We start from the raw sequence: 21,421 nt of genomic DNA, 5'->3' as shown, positions 1-21,421 counted from the left end.
TCAGCTCATAATAGTAATATTTAATTTTACTGTCTTTTTTTTTTATACCAAACACATGATTTAAAGTTTTTTATTTCAACCCAGTGAAGTGGGTAATTAACGCTAGTTTCTAATAAAATGTACTCATTATATTAACGTAGGCGTTATGCCACTATTAGTTCATCAGGAATTATGTAAATTACTTCGAAATTGGTGTAATTAAAAAAAAAAAAAAAACATTTATTTTTACTCATTATAATTTTTGTACAAAATGTATTTATAAAAATATATGTACAAATACTATTCATAAATTACAAACACACTAACATTTCGTACAAAACCATCTTCGCGCAGCTGGGTAAAAATACTAAATAAGATTACAAATATTTGAAACATACAGACTAATTGAGCAGTTGGCTCGATTTCTGTACACATACACATTTTTCAAGCTTTAAATTTCACTTTATTATACGTATAAAGCATGGAACATTATAAGAAAATAAAGGTTGATTTGGTCTATTTCTCAACACATTTATAATAATTTTTAATACTCACTTCCATGCTTCCTGAGGACAGATATTTTCGAATGATCATCTGCAATATATTTCAAAGACTAATCGGTCTTGTTGTTCTGACAGCGAATTTTACATATTAGTATTTTTTCTCAGAATTTTAGATTCATAAAAAATCCTTAGACGTATGTATTAAGTTAAGTAAATAGCTTTTCACACAGCAATAACAATCTATTATACGAGGGATTCAAAAATGTTTCCGGAATTTCGATGTAATTATTTATTACCACAATATAGGCACACATTCACTTCATCGCCTTCAAAATAGAACCCAGTGAAGAACCTCCTTGAGAACGCCGTCGCTCCTGCGATTGCCGGAAACAACACTGAAAGGCCTGTTTTGGTATGTTCCGAAGTTCATCCATCGCGTTGATTTGAATGCCTTTTATGGCGGCGAAATGGCTCGCAGAAACGAACATTCTCCTCCTCTACCAGCCTCCATACTCACCGGATTTTCTGGCTCTTCCCAAGATCAAAAAGGCCATGAAAGGTAACCGTTTTGCCACTGTAGAAGACATCCAAACCAACGCGATGGCTGAACTTCGGAACATACCAAAACAAGACTTCCAGTGTTGTTCCCAGCAATGGCAAGAGTGGTGGAACAAGTTTGTGCGTTCTCAAGCAGGGTGTGTACTAAAATTCCAAAATGAAATTTCGTGACCTTTTCTTTACCAACCCATTAAATTTAGTAACATTCTCAAGAGCGAGTTTGGGTGCGACTTGGCCCGAATGTTCATGCACGCGATAGAAGCGTGCTATGCTTGCGATTTGGTAGCGTCTAAACCAGACCATAGACATTTTTGGTGGTGAATTTTGACTTTTTATAGAATAAAATTTTCCAGTCTGTACTTATATTTGTAGATTTAAAAAAAAAAAGACCCAAAAGCTAAATTTCGTTATTTTTCTTGACTTTCATGACCGTTTTCTGATTTCATGACTTTCATGACCGATAGACACCCTGTCAAGGAGTCTGTTTTGAAAGTAGTTAAGTGAATGGGTATCTATATTGTAGTAATAAATAGTTACAACGAAATTCCGGGAACATTTTGACTGCTCCTCATATACAGAATCCGTTGATTAAACTATAGCTCTAAGCCTACTCTACAAATTTCTTTACGTTAATATTCTTTCAAGATTGTATTTTTTGCAAGTTTGATAGAAAATAAAGATCTGTAGCTATAGCTTGCAAGAAGGTGGTAACATTAGGTCACCGAATTCAGCAGTTTGATTCACAAATAGGACTCAAGAAAATCAGGTAATTAAATTTTACAGTCAAAATATGTCTCGCACGCTATACTACAAAAGTAAATCAAAGTATGCAATTTACTCATATTGCAACATCAAAAGAAAAGCACGTGTGCTCTTACCTAATGTGTCCAATGATTATGTTAAACTGCTGTGGCCTTCATTTAATCAACAAATCTTCCGAGGTTAGAACTGGTGTCCTGTTACTTTTATAGTGTATTTCCATAAGCTGTAAATACGCTAATACTATTTTACAAATATCCCTGCAGAACACGAAGTTCTGATTCCATATGATTCTTGTGACTTTAAAAAGAACTAAGAAACTGAATTATGTATAAACTTCTATTTTTAAGCCACATAAGTTATCATATGGCAAAACCGTTATTTCATTCACGGAGCTATTGCATTTATTAGATGAATAAAAGCTTTTCTTCCTTTTGATACAGGGTACCCACGAAGCAAAGAATTTTGCTACCAAACCTTGAAAATTAATTGAAGCGCTTGGAAGATAAAGGTGGTATGTAACAAATTGAATATAATGGGAAAATTGACTTTCACAACTTTGTCCGTTAACATACCACCTTCATCGCTTCTAAATATATGCACTAGGACGAGGACTCACCAAATAATGTGTTAGGTAGCATATAGCACGTGCATGCCAGAATGCAACATTTCGAAAAATTTAACATAACACCTTTATCCTCCAAGCGCTTCAATTAATTAGAAATAGAAAACACTTACCAGAAGAAAGTAAAAGTCGAAAGAATTTTTTTTTTTTTTTTTTTAAATAGTATTCTCCCGTTTCTTCTATGTAAATTAACCTCGTAAGGTTGGCGATGAGCAAGTTTAATTATTCCACTACAACTTACCAAGCATTGCGGCGCGCCTTGACCCCGCATCAGGCGGTTTTTGTTGTACGCTTAGTAAAGCTTTTTTTCATAAACTTTCCGACCGTGAAATTGAAAAATTTTGAACCATGAATTCGGTTATTTAGTTTACGTGGGGACCCTGTAATATAAAGCTAATTACATATATTTATTATTATTATTATTAAAAAAAAACATACGGAATTACCCAACTGAACATTTCGGAAAAGAAAAAAAAAGTTCTCAGCACAGATTCTTTCAGAAAACTAACTTTGTCTGTGGAATTACATCCTGTTGATTATTATCTTCTGTTATGAAGAGGATTATATACGTAGGTACAAGGGAAATTTTATGAGATTGGCGGAAGTAAAAGAATGTTATGATATTCAGAAATATGAAATTTTTGAGTTTAATATTCTACGATTATGCCTGTTAGGTTAAGGGAAACGATGATTACTTGAAAGTGAATGATGATGGAGGAATGAGAAAGTGGGAGGAAACGGGAGTACTCCGAGAAAACTCACAAGCACGATGTTGTCCACTACAAACTGACTTGGGTGGGGATCGAACCAGGGACCCCATGCACCAAAGGTAAGCGCTCCACCACTGAGTCACCGTGGCCCCCAATATTCAGGAATAATCAAAAGAATCTGTACTGAGGAAAGCAATAAGATTTTGCTGAAACGATCACAGTTGGATAATTTCGGGTGCTTTTGTGGTAAATACTGTTTTATTGAATATTCAATATTTATCCTACTAAATCAAGCAGCTCCGTAAATCTAGTTGAAAAGTGCATAAATTTTTAAAGCGAATTAGTTTCCGATGTTAAAAATGCAGTGTCTCAACTTCGCTCCCTGCAGTCTTGAATGAAGATGCACTGAAGAATAGATCCAGCTTTTACTCGGATGAGACCCATGGATTCATTTTAAACAACCACTCCAAGGTTTCGAGTAAAAGGGGCATTTTAAAATGCTCAGCTATGCTTCGGAAGGTTTTCAAATGTTCTTTCAACTCGTCCGTGTTAATCAAAGTCTTAAATGGACCAGCACACGAACAGTATTCAGTCATGTTCTCAAACTTGATCTGTAAAAGAGAAAGACAATATACAGTTGTTTAGAATTGACTTTTCTACACAGATATAAAAATAAACAATGACAATGAAGACAAAATCAATGAAATCAGAAATCTACTAATTATGGCTACATAAGTCATTTTATAAAGAAACTTGAACGATAAAATAAGCATGGTTAAAAGGAAGTTACTGTGTCCCCGTATTTCTAAAACTTTTCTGGGTTTCAAATGTAGATTTTGATGGGCTGTGGCCAATGGCATCATTTGGGTAATGCGGACCAGTGACCAACTGGGACGGAAATAGGTGTCATTCGATTCGTATCCACACGTACATGAATAACGGATACGTCGTTTTTCTGAAAATTCAATTTTGATCTGGAAAATTAATAACGGAAACCCAACATCCAAAATTCCATATTTTCGTTAATTTTCAGGAAAACGGAATATCAGTAATTCATGTATGTTTGAATACAAATCGAATGACGCACATTTCGTCCCAGTCAGTCACTGATCTGCATTACCACCCGGATTTTTGAAATCAAAATAGAATTTTAGGGAAAACGGAATATCAATTATTCATGTACGTGTGGATACGAATCGAATGACACCCATTTCGTCCCAGTCGGTCACTAATCCGCATTGTCCAAATGGTTCCACTTTCTATTTTTGACCCCTGTTTGACCTTGAAGTGTTAGGTTCCAGAAATGAAAAGTTGTGCTATTGGATACAGCTAATCGAAATTTACATTTTACATCCAAAAAAGTTGAAAATACGGGGCCACAGTAACTCCCTTTTAACCAATAAACATTTTAAGTATCAGTCATACTCAATTATACTGGGTGCGTAAAAGAACAGAATTTATTTTCCAACTTTAGAGGTTAAATTTCTAAGAAAAGTAATGTTATGTTTCAACAGGTGGCAGCAGAATCGTTCTAGCTGCGCAAATAGTGGCAAGAGAGTTACATAACATGGCGGCAGACAGACATTTGAGCTTCGAAGAGCGGAAGCAGGTTATTAGATAGTATAGTAGTTGAAGTTTGAGAATATACCTGCAGTTCAAAGACAGTACAGACGTGAGTATGGGACTGATCCACCTTCAAGAGTAGCAATTACATGTCTACGAGAGAAATTCGAGGTTCATAGAACAGTGTGTGATGTGCAGAAAGGCCGACCAGGGCAACTTCACACAGCTACAAGTGCTAAACCCTCAATTGAGGTGGTGGACCTGTTTGAGCATTTATCACAAAACTCTTCAAGACAAGGGTCATGTGAGAGTAGTCAGAACTAGTAATGTGCTACGCATACTGAGGAAAGATAGGTTGCGTGTGTACATTCCAAGGCTGGTGCAACATCTGAGCGACGGGCAACCCAGATCGCAGAATACAATTTTGTGAATGTATTCAGATGGTTATACGACAACCGGAATTCATGGGTAGCATTGTTTGGTCGAATTAACCACAATTCAAACTTAATGGCGTGGCTTGTCTACTAAGAAATTCATTGGACCTTTCCATTTTGACGGTACTGTAGCTGGAGAGAAGTACTTAACAATGCTTGCTGATTCCATTTTCCCTGCCGTTCGTGAAAAGTACGATAAAGAGAATATGAATATTGCTGAGCTATTCTTTATGTACTTTTTTACTGTACCAAATAGCATTTATTAATTTGGTTTCCGACCAATAGTTGTATAAATACAGAAATATATATATATATATATATATATATATATATATATATATATATATATATATATATATATATATATATATGCTTCGAGAATTTAATCATCGTTGGGTGAGAGCAGTAGCTGAGGGAACCCGTAGTTCTTTTACTCGTACATACTTATTTCATTAGACATATCATAATACAACAATAAACACACATCTATAATATATTTTAATATTTTTTTTTCGTTCCAATTTCTTAAACTATAGTCTATTGCACCTATTATATTTACATCTGAACAGCAACATATGACAAATCTTACAACTTCCATTGCTGGCTTTTAAAAAACAAGTACAGAAATTACTTATTAATAATTTGTCATAATTGTGCGGCATAAATATAGCGGTAAATTTAAATTTTCTATTTTGGACAATTTATATTGTAAAACTTTGTGTGATTTCGTCTCATATAAGGAAGACGTAGAGCTGTTAATAAAAAGAGTGTCCGGAATCGACTCCCACTACCAGTTTTATTATAAAAATCCACTATAAGAGTATTTGTACAAAAATACTATACAATTTGGTCTCTATTTAAAAAGGTAAGTAAAAGGTAGTCTTTGACCGAGTGGTCGCAGACAGGATCTCCAACAGAGCCCCGTAACAGGCTAAGAGGAGTGGAGTTACGGAACCAATGCTCCGTAGCAAGCAGAGGCAGGTTAAGTTGCCAACAGAGCCCCGTAGCAGGCTAAGCGGCTGAGGTTGGGATTCCTAGACAGAGCCCCGTAGCAGGCTAAGCCAGGAGATAGGATAGGCGTAGTCCCGTAGCAGACTAGAGGCCTGGGGTTAGGTTACTCCAAGAGTCCCGTAGCAGACTAGAGGAGGGTCACCAGAGAACTGGAGCTGAGCTGGATTCTTCTGCCCAATTTATAACGTCCCTTGGGTGGCGGTGGCGCTTCTGCTTCAATTTCGTCTTCTGCTCCGTGGGAGGGGCTAAATGTCGTCTGCAGGTGATTGCAGGTCCCCCTGGTGGAAGTTCCTCTTGATGAAGCACGTGGTGGTGTTTATAAACACTTGATGCGTGGATTTGTTTATAAGCAACTTCACATGGGATATTACAATATTCTGACCTGACTTTTTATACTGTGTGGATCATCTGGAACATATTCGGCCCAAAACTATAATTTAGTTAAAATATAACTTCTTGTTTATGTATATTTTTTTGCTTTGATAATAATACTAACTAAAACTAAATTCCTGGCGCAACGGCCCTTACAACCTACTAGCTGGCTTATGCCTTTGGGGTGATATGTGGTCGGTACGATTCCCTTCGCCATTAACGCTGGCTTCCTACACCGGAGTTCGCTATTCTTTCTTCCAAGTAGCTCTGCAATTGTCCTCGATGCTGGATGGACGCCACAATACTAACAACGTCTGAATATGAACGGTCACCCATCTTTTCTCTAACCAGTTCCGGCACTTCTTGACCTGATTTCACGAGAAACGGTCTTCCACGATTTTCTGCTTTGAAAATATTTAGAGGATAAATCACTCGAGATAGAAACATCAGTGGCGTAACTGATAATGGTGCAGCAACATTGTCCACATATTTCTTTTGAATTCTTTAAACTAGAATCTTTGTAATATTTTGTGTGTATGGGTATTATACATTTATTTATTTATTTTAACATTTCTGTTAAATTCATTCTTGAAAAAAGACTGATTCTATTGTAAGCTCCTCCTTGCAAGTTTCACTACACTGGCAGTACTAAATAGTTTGGTACCGCAAATCACAAAGGGTTAGGTTAGATGGGTCACAATCGGCCAGATGGCGCACGGTCAGTATGATGTAAACTACCAGCTCCAATTTTCGTGACTTCCTTGATCTACGCTCACTATCTCTTAATGCAATTAACTCTACTTGCTTCACAATTACGATTAATTGATATTAATATACATTATAGTATCTACATCGGGAATTGAACCTGAGCTCACGCGCTAACCATTCGGCAACACAAAAATTCAAATAAATTTTGCTACGTTTTAAATATGTTCTTGACGCATGCCCGAGTCATAGGAGACTGTTACTACAAAACGCGGATTGATCTGACTCCTCATTATTTTAATATGCTTATAACAGACTAATTTCAGTTTTTATAAAGTGTATTTTTCTTATAACACATTCAACCACGTTATATATACACAGAGTATATCAGAAGTCCAGGCTCATATGTCAACTTCAATATGAGTAAAGATGCGAAAAACTGAAAAAAAAAAAAAAAAAGTTTTTGGAAATAAGTGGCTTTCAATCTAAAGTGGTTGAATTTTTCTAATCGCACCAACCGTTTCATACACCCTAAAAACTTAAGGGAACGTGCGGATAACAGATTACCTGTGGACAAAGCAAATGCTTGCAAGAGACAAATAACCACTGAAAAATCTGACTGAATATACTTACGTCATGTGAATCACAATCGGTTGGCCGTTACAAGGTCGCGTTTTTGTTGTCATAAATATTCGATACAGGGTGATGGCGAACACTGTGGGCTATACACTACTCTAGATATCCCTGGCGCTATTGTGTGAAGAGAATGCACATGGCAGGTCAGCGTGTATACAGCAATGTGCATTCGTGTAACCGCCGGTGTACAGTTTGACGCAGCTGTGTCCAGAGGCAGCTGCAAGATCTCGAGCTAGCGCACCTGTGTTCGTTGGTCTTCCACGGGCATTTAAGATCAGATAACGATCCTCACACGGCACGGTTGCATGCCAACGTGCAGCATAGTGCCTTTCAATATTTTCACTAGACAGGCAACGATTCCACAGTCGCGATATAACACTACAAGTAACATCAAGTTCCTAACCACATGTTGATTTAGCCCCATTTTTAATTTACCGATGATCCAACCGCGTATTATATTATTCACATGTGTTCTCTGGGTCATCGTATGTTTCTAGGACACGTTCATTATGACCAACATGCATTGCACACTCTGAGAACCACAACTCACTGATTGCATAGTTCTACAGCTACGAACGCTCCTCGTGTTCCCGCAGTCACAGAGGGGACCTGTGTCATCGAATTGGCTCGTATCTACGTCATTTGAGTCAAGTGTGCCAGCCCGATGTGACATTCACAGGATCAACACGATATGAGTTATTTTTCGAAAGTAATATTCCCTAAAGTTTGGACAAGAGTATAACTAAAGTGGTGTTAGTGTTAATATCTACCCATTTATAAAACTGAAATTGTACCTGTAGACACTTCTTGCATTGAAGATCTTGCAGTACATATGCCATTCCTTTTCTGTGAAGGATATCCATCAGTGAATATTCGATTTCTGCTGTATCGTAGCTTGTTTTACACAAAGCACATTGCCACACTGGTCTGAAAAATAATAAAATGTTAATGGATTGTAATGTTTATTAAATTAAGATTGTAATCAACCAACTACTACAAATACCACATACTAGGTTGATGGCTATGACAGCATTTCTAAGGAATTTGGGTTTACTACTCCTTTATATATTTACTGTCTGTCCGTACGTGTGTATGCGTTCATCCGGAAGACAAAAAATATTACGAACTACTTTTGATGATCACCATCAATTTTGTCCAGGATGTAGAAGATTAGAAGTTAGGAATTGAGTTCGCTGATACGTATTCAAACCGAAATGGTAGAAATCGAACTGTTTGCAGTTTTTGTGTTGATCAAAAACGGTAATAGATAGCGAAAAGCCATTTCCTGTAATGGTTTAAGCGTTCCAAGAATACGTGCTGGTTGTAAACAAAGATCAAACAACAACTACAAAAAAGACATCGTACCGAGATGGTACCGAGACAGATGTCTATAAATTGAGACGAGCCCGAAGCCCAGTCTCACTCTTGTCTCGAATATTAACATAAATTACTGGAATTACATTTTTTTAAACTCAAAATTTGTTGCATGTTATGTTATATGTAAGTTAGTGGAACGATTGCGCTTGGATGGTTGCAGTCATAGGCGTATACATGGGAGAAAGGGATGCAAATGTCACCACTGGTCACTTGGTACCTAGGTATATCGAAAAATATTTTAAACAGCACATAATTTTGAGTCTGGATTCAATATATTTAATTATCTTTCCAGTTTTTTAAATGACTCAAAGACCATGTTGTAAAAATTTTCCGAAATTTATAATTTTGTAAAACAATTAGTATATTATGTAATCTTTATTCCCTTAGTTTGAAATGGAAAAACTTTAATTTTTACTGATGTGAGTTCCCTCGCGAGCCACCTAGCTAGACAAACGGTTTGGTTTCATACTTCCATATCACGACGATGGAAGCCAGATGTCGTGTGATGTGATGAGTTTGGTATAGGTTCTTTAAAAAACGTCGCTGAGGAACACGGTAATTCTCACTGAAATTTTCGGCAATTACTAAAAATAGACGTATACGAAGGTTAGTCAGTGTTTTTTTTTTTTCAGTCATTACTCTTTATTTCAAAATCTTCACATGCTCTTAGTCATATTATTGAATTATAATCTAGGTTTTATTAAAGCTAGAACTAAAAACTAGGCATAAAAGATTCTAAGTACCATGCATTTTCAACTTACCTTCCGTTTTCATGAGCTAGATGTGGGTCTTTACACAAGTCAATATCTCGACAATGATTACATGCTTTGCAGATCATCTCAGGCAATACAAACGATATACAAGGATCTCGCCACTCAGCCATATCACTAAAATCTCGAACTCCAATCAGTCGAAGCATATTCCTCCGCAGCCGTGTCACTTCTTCCTCCACACTCGAATCTAATGACAACACCTGCAACCATCAACACAAGAATCAATCCGACATCACTCAATTTTACAGAACAGAGTAGTAATATCTGTATCAAAGATATGACCCAAGTTACAAATTTATACAAAAGTGCTTCACACGAGTGATTTCAGTTATCATAATGAGAAGTGCTCTAGAATTACAGTACTACTTGTTAAGTGGCTGCATATTTAGGGAACCATGCGCCATTTTGACTCTTTAACACTCACCCTTCTAAGGTCTTGATGCATTTTCTATGTTATCGTACCATTTTATTTTATATTGCTTATGCTCGAGTAATTCAATAACTGAAAATCAATGTCCACTGTATTGCATTAAAATATTTGCTTCGTCGCATCGAGTTTGTTTCATACGGGTATAGTTTCTAACTTATCCTATATCTTTCTAGCTTAAAGGCTATATCCATGGATGGAAAATAAAATTATATCGTAATAAAAGTAGGAGACATTGGTTAATAAATATTTTTTATATATATAATACGTTCAAAAAGTCGCTCCATAGTGAATGTAAGCACTAGTTATATATATATATATATATATATATATATATATATTAGGGTGGTCCTTAATTTTTGATTTCCTAATTTTTTTGGACTCACTCCCTAAAATGGTTCCATATGGGACTAAATTAAGGAAGGAGAAAAATTAACTTCATTGAATAATATTAAATGGTACCCCAAGCGACCTAAAATTTTGAATCCGATTACAGTACATAATAAATGGGAAAAATCTGGAATAAAATCTTGTAATTTAGAAACGGCTTAAGGGAACGCAAAAATACCCTGGATAATGGAACTAGAGGAAGAAACACATCTAATGTTGTATAGTATTGTCACAGCGGCCATCTCTAAGTCCGCCATCTTGGATTCAGATCAAAATTTTTAAATAGGCAAGAGGGTCATGTGACATATCGTTTTGAGGTGGCGTTTCACCAGAAACACAAATCTGGCACTGTTTTAAAGATAGCCTTAGTCGTCTAAGAATTATTACCTGTGAAAATATTTCTCTTTTTCACAAGTAATTGTTGCACATACAGATCTTTTTTTTATGTGCTTTTGTTTATCAAGTTTTCGTTTAGTGACGTCAGGGTGAGTGACGTGTATTACCTTACGCCCTCTAGTGACAATACGTAAGGGCAGTTGTAGCGAGATGCACACACACACAGTTACAGTTCGTGTTATGTATGAGTGCTGTGCGCTGGAAGTTGCTGCTCTGTAGGAAGCAGTCGTATGCAACTATCGTAAAGTGCGGTCAACACAGATCGTGTGCTTGTCTAACACAGATCGTGAGTTTAAATAGTAAGTGAAGTGAATATAATTACGTGCTCCGGTGTGATTTTTATAGCTACTGGAAGTTAGTACTGCAGGAAGTTGGGACGTGTATAATATTGGACTCCAGCCTGTGCACAGGACTGACTGACAGTGTAAAAATCACGTCGTATCTTCTAGAAGATAGGAAGATCAAGGGGAGCATTACCTGTAAGAGAAGGTTTTTCCTTTTTATCCACGACGACGAACGGAAACCACGTTTGCGGAAATTGAGGTAAGATACTCACGTACTTTATTCAGTTTTTTTTTTTTTTTTTTTTTGTAAAATTTCCAACATACTGGTTATGGGCCCAGTGTGCTTAATAAGGCCCAGTGTGCTTACTGAAATTTTTCCGAAATTGCTGTATCTGGTTTTAAGTGCTTGAATAGTGCAACGAACGGCTTACGCATTATTTTTAGGCGTGCTAGTGACATATGCATATTCTAAGTGAAGTGCAACTAGTGTGGTGTGAAGTGCAAATAGATTTATTGCATTTTATGTTTCCTAGTAGTAAAAGTCGAGACGCTTGTATTCAAATACACCTAGTAGGTTAGTTGGTCTGTGTCAGTTTTTTTTTTTTTTTTTTTTTCTTTCTTTCTTTAAACACGAAGATGGATTTGTTAAAGAATATAAAGCCGTTATCGTGTGAGAAAGAGTGGCCCATATGGAAAAGAAAAATTAGGGACTTATTAGAATACCATGAAGGGACACTAGAAGTTATCGATGGCAAGTTGCGAAAACCGGAACCGTTAGAAGATTCCGCTTCAGAAGCTCAAAAAGAAGAAATATAGAGCAGAGGCTGACGTTTACCGGAAAGCTAATAGTTATGCCAAGTCGATGATAACTAGTGCAGTAACGGATGAAGTCTACCAGAAGATAATGGAGAAAGATACGGCTGAAGAAATGTGGTTAGCTTTAAAGAAGCTATTTGAGGCAAGTTCCACAGATCAATTGTTCAAGATTTGTATGGACTTTTTCGCCTTTTCTTGGAGTGAAAGTGAAGATGTTTCCACACACATAGCTAAATTGAACAGTTTGTGGATGGAACTTAACAGTGGATTGAAGGACAAAGGACATACTGAATTACCGGATCTTTTGTTGATCTGTAAAGTGTTACATATCCTACCCAGTACTTTTGAAACTTTCAAATCAAGTTGGATGTTGCTGACCAAAGAAGTACAACGTACGTTTGACGAATTGACTACACAATTGTGTATGTTCGAAAGGAACTTTGTACAGCGGTCACCAGTAGGCAAGTACAAGGGTGCGTCTTCAGAGCAAGAAGCATTAGTAGTGAATCAACCGAAGCAATTACAGAAGAAGGTGAAGAAGGACGATATCTGTAATTACTGCAGACGAAGAGGGCATTGGGTTCGAACGTGCAAAAAGTGGATTGCAGATGGGAAACCGCCTAAGAATGAGAAGAAGAATCAGAAATCTAGTGAAACCAAGTTGACAATTGTCTATTCTGCGAACGAAGAATGTTCTACAGATGAAAATGGACCTTTCGTTTGGTGGATTGACAATGGTGCAACGAAGCAGGTAACACACACACCCGATTTCTTCCTCAATTATCAGAAGTTTGAGAACCCGAGTAGTATTTCAGCAGCAGGTAAAGAGAAGCTGTTTGCATTAGGGAAAGGTGACGTCAAAGTGCTTTCAAAAGTGAAAGGTAAGAAAGTTGACTTAATCCTTACGGATGTGTGGTACGTTCCGAATATTACGAAAAATCTGTTCTCAGTTTTGGCCGCACAGGATAGGAATAGGAATAGTAAATTTACGTCCTCTACCACAGAGTGTTTGTTAGAAGTGGACGGAGTTGCTATCGTTCAAGGCAAAAGAAAAGTACAAGGGGCATTGTTCAAAGCGCAGTTTGAAACAGTACCCTCAAGTAATCGTGAAGAAGTGAATGTTGTGATGTCTGATAAAGCTCTTTTACAATTGTACCATAGCAGATGGGGACATCAGGACAAGCAACATATCAAAGATTTAATGAAGAAAGAGCTGAATATTTCTGTGAAAGATGAAAATGTTCTCTGTGACTCTTGTGTTTACGGAAAAGCGCACAGACTACCGTTTAGTAGTAGAAAACCTTCATCTTCAGTGGGACAGTTATTATCAGCAGATGTCTGTGGTCCCTTTAGTGAATCGTTTCAGAAATACAAGTACTTAGCTATATTCAGAGACGATTATTCAAAGTACAGGTTTGGTGTTTTTCTACATCAAAAATCAGAAGTGAAAGATGCCTTGAAACAGGTGTTAGCCAGTGCCAAGGCAGAAGGACATACCATTAGAGAGTTTCTTAGCGACAACGGAGGAGAGTTCGATAATGCCGAAGTACGGAAGATACTCAAGGAGTATGGCATCAATCAACGGTTCACAGCGCCTTATACACCGGAACAAAATGGGGGTAGTGAGCGTGAGAATAGAACCATTGTGGAAATGGCAAGAACATTCCTTTACTCTAACCAAGAAGTGCAATTTCCGCAAGAGATGTGGGCAGAAATGGCCTCAACAGCGATCTACATTCTTAACAGGACCGGAAAATCTTCACAAAAAGGTGTCAGTCCATATGAACTTTGGAAGAAGAAGAGACCAAGGATTAAGCATATGAGACAGATCGGTTGCAAGTGTTACGTGCACATTCCAGTACAAAAAAGAAGAAAGATGGACAGGAAAGCCAAGCAAGGATATCTCATTGGTTACAATGGAGATGAAGCATATCGAGTCTGGATTAAAGAAGAAAGAAGAGTTATTATCTCCAGAGACGTCATTTTCAAAGAGAGTACACTTGAAGAAACGTCTCGAGAAGAAGTGCAACTACGAACAAGGGACGTTCAGAGTAGAGAACCGGAAGAGATCTCAAAACCTATAGTCAAGCAAGAATCGGCAAAAATGAAAGATGATAAACCGCTAGTGTTTCCCAAGCCGAGTACGGAAGAGAAACTTAATGGTCAGGGCATAGTGTTGCGAGACCGAGCTACTCTGAAGAAACCTGCAAAATACGACGATTATGTGATGGCAGTAGAAGAGTTAGTTAATGACTTAGACAGTCCCAGTTCCTATGACGAAGCCATACAAAGCAAAGAAAGTTTTGAATGGAAGAAGGCAATGGACAAGGAAATGGAGTCGTTGCGCGAGAATGAGACATGGGAACTATGTGATTTACCGCAAGGAAAAAAGGCAATTCCATGTAAATGGGTCTACAAGGTGAAGAATAACCCAGATGGTAGCATTGAGAAATACAAAGCGAGACTAGTGGCGAAAGGTTTTAGTCAGAAGAAAGACATCGATTACAAGCAGACTTTCAGTCCAGTGGCAAAACTTGGTACAATAAGAGCCATGTTGAGTGTAGCAGCGAATGAGGGACTACATCTACTTCAATTTGACGTATCCACAGCTTTTCTCTATGGAAATCTAGAAGAAGAAATATATATAAAGCAGCCAGAAGGGTACCAGGATGGCTCAGAAAAGGTGTGCAAACTTAAGAGAAGTCTGTACGGATTGAAGCAAGCACCCCGTTGTTGGAACAGACGATTTGGTGATTTCTTGTTTAATCAGGGTTTTAAGAAAAGTGATGCTGATCCATGCCTTTTTATTCGGGAAAGAGATACGGATAAAATTCTCTTAATTCTTTATGTGGATGACGGCCTGGTCGCATTTAGTAATAAAGAAAAAGTTAATGAATTCCTAGCGACGCTGAAAAGCGAATTCAAGATAACTGTTCAAGAAGAGGCTCACTACTTCCTGGGATTGGAAATAGAGAGGCGTGACAATGGCGATATCAAAATACATCAGACAGCATACACCAAAAGACTGCTTCACAAGTTCCATTTTGATGCGTGTAGAGCAGTAACAACACCTGTTATTAAAATGAAAACATCTGAAGAAGAAAAGGTAAACAAAGACTATCCTTATCGCAAGGCAGTGGGTTGTTTGATGTATCTCATGCTAGGTACGAGACCAGATATTGCTTACAGTGTGAGTGTGCTTTCAAGAACGCTTGAACATCCTACAGACACTGATGTCATGAGACTAAAACGTGTATTTAGATACATAAGAGGTACTGTTGGGCTAGGAATTGTTTATCAGCATAACAAGAATACAGGTATTCTTGAATGCTTCAGTGATGCTGACTTTGCTGGTTGTGAGAAAACAGGGAAGTCAACCACGGGAGTTCTTGTGCTGTATTCTGGAGGAAGTATAAGTTGGTTGAGTCAACGTCAAAGTATGGTAACAACCTCAACCACAGAAGCTGAACTAGTAGCAGCTACAGAGGCGGCGAAGGAAGTCATCTGGCTAAAACGGCTTTTCCAAGAGCTTACACAGCTGGAAAAGATGCCCGTCATTCAAGTCGATAACAGCGCAGCGGTGAGACTTGCAGAGAACCCGGAATTTCACAAGAGGACCAAACATATTCAGACCAAGCAGTTCTTTATTCGCGAAAAGGTGACACAAGAAGAATTAGGGGTGAACCAGATCTCAACACAAGAACAGCTGGCAGATTTGCTGACAAAGCCTATCATGAGAAATAGGTTAGCATTACTTTGTAACAAGATAGGCCTTGTAAATTAGAACATAGTTAGTTGTACATTAATTGTATATATATGTAAGTACCTTTGATATTATCCATGTATCATAATATTGACGAAAACTTGTCAACAAGGGAAAGTGTTGCACATACAGATCTTTTTTTTATGTGCTTTTGTTTATCAAGTTTTCGTTTAGTGACGTCAGGGTGAGTGACGTGTATTACCTTACGCCCTCTAGTGACAATACGTAAGGGCAGTTGTAGCGAGATGCACACACACACAGTTACAGTTCGTGTTATGTATGAGTGCTGTGCGCTGGAAGTTGCTGCTCTGTAGGAAGCAGTCGTATGCAACTATCGTAAAGTGCGGTCAACACAGATCGTGTGCTTGTCTAACACAGATCGTGAGTTTAAATAGTAAGTGAAGTGAATATAATTACGTGCTCCGGTGTGATTTTTATAGCTACTGGAAGTTAGTACTGCAGGAAGTTGGGACGTGTATAATATTGGACTCCAGCCTGTGCACAGGACTGACTGACAGTGTAAAAATCACGTCGTATCTTCTAGAAGATAGGAAGATCAAGGGGAGCATTACCTGTAAGAGAAGGTTTTTCCTTTTTATCCACGACGACGAACGGAAACCACGTTTGCGGAAATTGAGGTAAGATACTCACGTACTTTATTCAGTTTTTTTTTTTTTTTTTTTGTAAAATTTCCAACAGTAATAACTCTTACACAACTAAATGTAAAGACATAAGTTTGGCTCGAAAAGAACAAGAGGGATATGCGCGGCTTCATTAGAAAGAGGAACGCAAAAGAAAAATGCACTTCTGAAAATGATTTGTATGAATTTTACACCAAAATATACGGAGGTAAGCATTTCAAGAAATGAAGAGGAAAACCCAGTTGAGTATGTAAGATAAAATGTAAATATGTGCCTGTGTGCGCCTGGACCCTGCAAGAGATGTAAAAGGGGAAAAACTAATTTTAAAACTCCAAGACAGGTTGCTGCTCTTGATCGATGCAAGTCCACTCATAGAACGAGAATACATATTCTGACAGCGACGGCAGAAACATTAGGCCATAATGTAAAGGAACTAGTAATAAATATGCATCGATGCTGAGAGAAAATTCGTAGCGAAGTTGCATAAGACCACAAAAACAATTTCGGAGTGCAACAAGTGCGTTAGTTGTACAATGAGACGGAAAACTACTGCCGAATTTGACTGGTAGAGAGACTATCGAAGGGTTATCAATATTTATTACAGGAGATGCTCATGAGAGGCTAATTGGTGTTCTCAGTTTGTCATCATGAAGAGGAGAACGAACATATTTCTACTACAGTTCATTAGCTTGAAGAATGGAACTTGGTAAAGTTCGTGCAGGCAGTTTGTTGTCACACTATTCCCTGCAATATGTGTCATGTAAACGGTGCTTTCATTCTGCTAAAGCAGATGCTCCAAAATGATCTTCTATACCTTCCTTGTAGACACTACATTTATGAATTGGTTTTAAAATGTGTATTTGACAAGTGTTGTGTTTCGTTTGCATCTGGACCGGGCGTTCCCCTATTTAAGCATTTTCAGAACGATTGGTCTAAAATAGATTGCACTAACTTTATTCCAGAATTGATGATGATAATGACGTAAGGAACAACACTTCAGATGTAAGAAATGAAGTATTGAATTTTGCTATCAAACTTGTAGAAGCAGGACACCGCAGAGAAGATTACAGTAAATTTTTAGAACTGACATTCTTGGATGGCATACCTCCTCGAAGAGTTTTCTTTCGTTTGCCTGGAGGAATTCACCATGCAAGGTAGATGGGAAAAAGCAATATACTGTTTAAAAATATTTCTCTTTCACCAACATTTTCGTTTAACGAAGCAAATAGAAACGGGTCTTCGGAGAGCATGAATTTTTCTGATGCGACTATATGTCCAAGCTTGATTTAAATGTGATCAAGTATCCCATTCATCATTACAAGACCTGCAATTTTTGAAAGCTTTGTACAGTTATAGGCAAATAGATAATGAATTATCTGAAGTGGCTCTTTCTAAATTTTCTCGGCATCTCTGGTACTTGACGGAGGAATACGTAGCATTGGAGTTTTTTGATGATGAAGTTAACATAGTGGAAAAACAAAAATTGGTTGAAAGAATTAAAACTGTAAGGAGAAACCGTGAAGCAGCAAAGAGGCTTGACACAAGGATAATACCATAAACATTCTTGCGAAAAGAGAAATCAGTGATTTTGATACAACAAACAATTTTTTCTCGTGAGATTTAAAATACCCAAAGGGTTTCTTGAGTGTGATCCGATTTCATGGTCAGATAACAATGAATATCTTCAAGGAAAGACAATAGTTAAATTCATCTCCGTAATAAACGATGCAGCAGAAAGGGGAGTGAAACCAACAGAAGATTACAAAATCGTTTTTACGAAAAATGAGTATCAGAAACAGTTTCTTTTGCACATAGTGAATTCTCATAGATAATCTTTTCCTAGATGTGACAAAAGTGAACTGTGTAGTATATAAGATTGAAAACCTATTGAAAACTTACCCCAAAGCTACAGTACTATATACAGGGATATTTCAATTTCTTTCATGTTATGTTTTTTCTTTTTCTTCATAATGGTCTATAATCATCTTGATGGAAAAACTTATTGGTAGTTCATGGGGAAACAAAGATTTAACTTTCTCTAGCAGTTTGTTTCCAGTTTATGTAAAATACTTCCAAAATTCTTACAAATCTATGGTCCATAACTACAATAAAATAACATTACATCGAAGCATTTAGTTTTTCACACGTAATTGCTCTTACAAGATTATTGGTAGCTTGAAAATAATACGAGATTTGTGCTTCTGGGAAAACGCCACCTCAAAATGATATGTAACATGAGCCTCTTTCTATTTGAAAATTTTGACCTGAATTCAAGATGGCGGACTTTAAGATGGCCGCCATAATAATGCTATACAAAATTAGGTTGTTTATTTCCTCTAGTTCCATTATCCAAGATATTTTTCCATTCCCTTAAGCTGTTTGTAAATTACAAGAGTTTATTCCAGCTTTTCCCCATATACTATGTATTGTAAACGCAATCAAAATTTTAGGTCGTTTGGGGCACCATTTAAAATTATTCAATGGATCTAATTTTTCTTCTGGCTTAATTTTGTCCCATATGGAACCATTTTAGGGGGGTGAGTCCAAGGAAATTCTTAAATTTATTTTTCCCCATATAAATAAGGACCACCCTAATATATATATATATATATATATATATATATATGAGTGTGTGTGTGTGTGTAACTTTATGCAAATGTCTGACACAAACAAGAACGAATTTAAAGAGTTCAATTCAATAGAGACAGTAAACTGTACTGTAAAGACGATTCGCACTACACTGTAACCAGTTGTTGTACTCAAAGATTGATTCAGAGCTCTGTTGAATATCGAGTTCTGTAGGTGTGTATAACAATGTTAACAATGGAACAACAAATGTTTTTTTCTTGAACACTTGTTTCGTGCGGGTGACAAAATATAGAGAACATGTGATACATTATTCACTCAAAAGTGGTTCAACAATATGAGGATCGATCTAAAATTATTGAAATAATGAGGGAGGCTATCACATCTAAGGTACATACAATTTATCAATCATAAATCTTTGCTTTTTTTGTGTCTGCAAAAATGTGTAGGAGGATTGACTTGTGCCTTCAAGCTACAATAAATCATTTTCAACATTTATAGTGGAGTTCTATGCTCTCTTTGTCATAACCCACTGCGGACATATTCATTCATTCATTTTTAATTGGTTAATTAATTATGGGACATTATATGAAGGCACTGGCTACTCGTCGTTGTTTTTAATAAATTATATTGGCCCGCCTAAACTATCTTCTTTCTTCTTTGGTTCCTATCTAAAAACGTTTGCCCGTCAGGATTTTAAACGTTCATGCAACATTACTTGCTGTTTCCGATATTATTAATTATGAACGTCAGAAGTCCAGATCTGATATAACCTTCCCATGTTTTTGTCATAAATTTGAATGTCGTATTAAATCTTCACATTTACACTACGTGGTCATCGGCGGGTCTAACGACAGCAGTAACACGGGTCGTAGTTGGAATTACCAGTAACTGTATCTGAAAAATTGCAATTTTGAGATAACACTAGTACGTCATACGATTTTAAGAGATCTACCAAACGCTACAAGAATCAGGCAACGGAGACGACATTACTGAAATCTCCAGTTGATGAAAAGTCTGTAATGTGTTTGGCTTCTAGATTATAATAGCAATAAGCTGAGACCAACACGGGCCGTGAAAGATGTATATCGTGAGACCAAAGAAAATCGTCAAGTGAAATAGGTTTCTACATTTAACAGGTTTCTAGCAAAATAGCGTAATTTCGCACAAGTAATAAATGAAAAATAAATACGTTTGATTATAATAATACCTCAAAATACAAATACCATATTTTAACAACATTTAAAACTCTTTTCATATTAACATTAGGCACTTTTTGTTCCGCAACGAAGTAGGGTCTCATGGAAACAATTTTCACAAGTTATAATTATATCGGAAAACACCAATAAACAAATAATATATCACCCTATTTTTGCCTGAATAGTACTGGAAACCTTCCTTTCGAATTTTACATTATTAAGACACCCTATAAATATATATGAATATTAATAGCTTTTATAGGGCATGTCTTTAACTTTTGACCTACTCCCTACCTGCAAAATTTTATTGATTCGTATTCGTCACGGCTCGGTTAATTCCAGGCCTATTTCCTCATTTAGCCATTGAGGGGCAGCACCACTCAAAACAGGTAAATGTAAAGAGTAATAAGACTATCTCTTTCTCCTCTTGCAGATAATAATTGTGCTCGTACGATATTATATATTCTGAAATACGACCTATTTATTGGGGCTATTACGCCACAAGTCGGAACTCAAGATGAAAGCAGATTTGGAAAATTACCAAAACGCGGAAGTTAAGTATGAAAATAAAAAAAAAAAATCTTATTTTAAGTTTTACGTCCTACGGTTATGCAGTGTGGGCTAAAGGAGACGGCGATGAGAAATGAAGGAAATGGTGGAATGAAGAAAGTGGGAGGAAACGGGAGAATCCCGAGAAAATCCACGCACGCGATATTTGTCCACCACAAAGCCCACTTGGCGTGAGCTGAGATCGAACTAGGAACTCCACGCACCAGAAATGAACGCTCTATCACTGAGCCACCGCGGCTCCCAAGTGAAAGTTGAAATAATGAAAATTACGAAAACTGAGATACGCCTATTGGTTATTCCACCGACATTATGTTCTTCGTACCAACTATCTGAGACAAGTTCCA

At 37.1% G+C, this 21,421-nt stretch overlaps 1 protein-coding gene across 1 annotated transcript in view; it reads right to left on the bottom strand.

The window, feature by feature from the left end:
- Nucleotides 1-198: 198 nt before the first annotated feature.
- The window catches only part of PolE1 (DNA polymerase epsilon catalytic subunit 1), a 138,663-nt gene continuing 117,440 nt past the window's right edge, over nt 199-21,421 (bottom strand). Inside the window, exons 32-34 of the mRNA XM_081738559.1 lie at nt 9,994-10,205; nt 8,650-8,782; nt 199-3,745 (exon numbers count right to left, since the gene is read on the bottom strand). Of these exons, the coding sequence (XP_081594685.1) occupies nt 3,560-3,745; nt 8,650-8,782; nt 9,994-10,205 (531 nt within the window). The 3' untranslated portion in view covers nt 199-3,559. The remainder of the gene's footprint in view (nt 3,746-8,649; nt 8,783-9,993; nt 10,206-21,421) is intronic.

This window comes from Thermobia domestica, chromosome 2, assembly GCF_964235325.1.
Source record: "Thermobia domestica chromosome 2, izTheDome1.hap1.1, whole genome shotgun sequence".
NCBI classification, from domain to species: Eukaryota; Metazoa; Arthropoda; class Insecta; order Zygentoma; family Lepismatidae; genus Thermobia; species Thermobia domestica.
The sequence above is the reverse complement of the archived record's forward strand: the minus strand, read 5'-3'. Positions and strand labels throughout refer to the sequence as shown.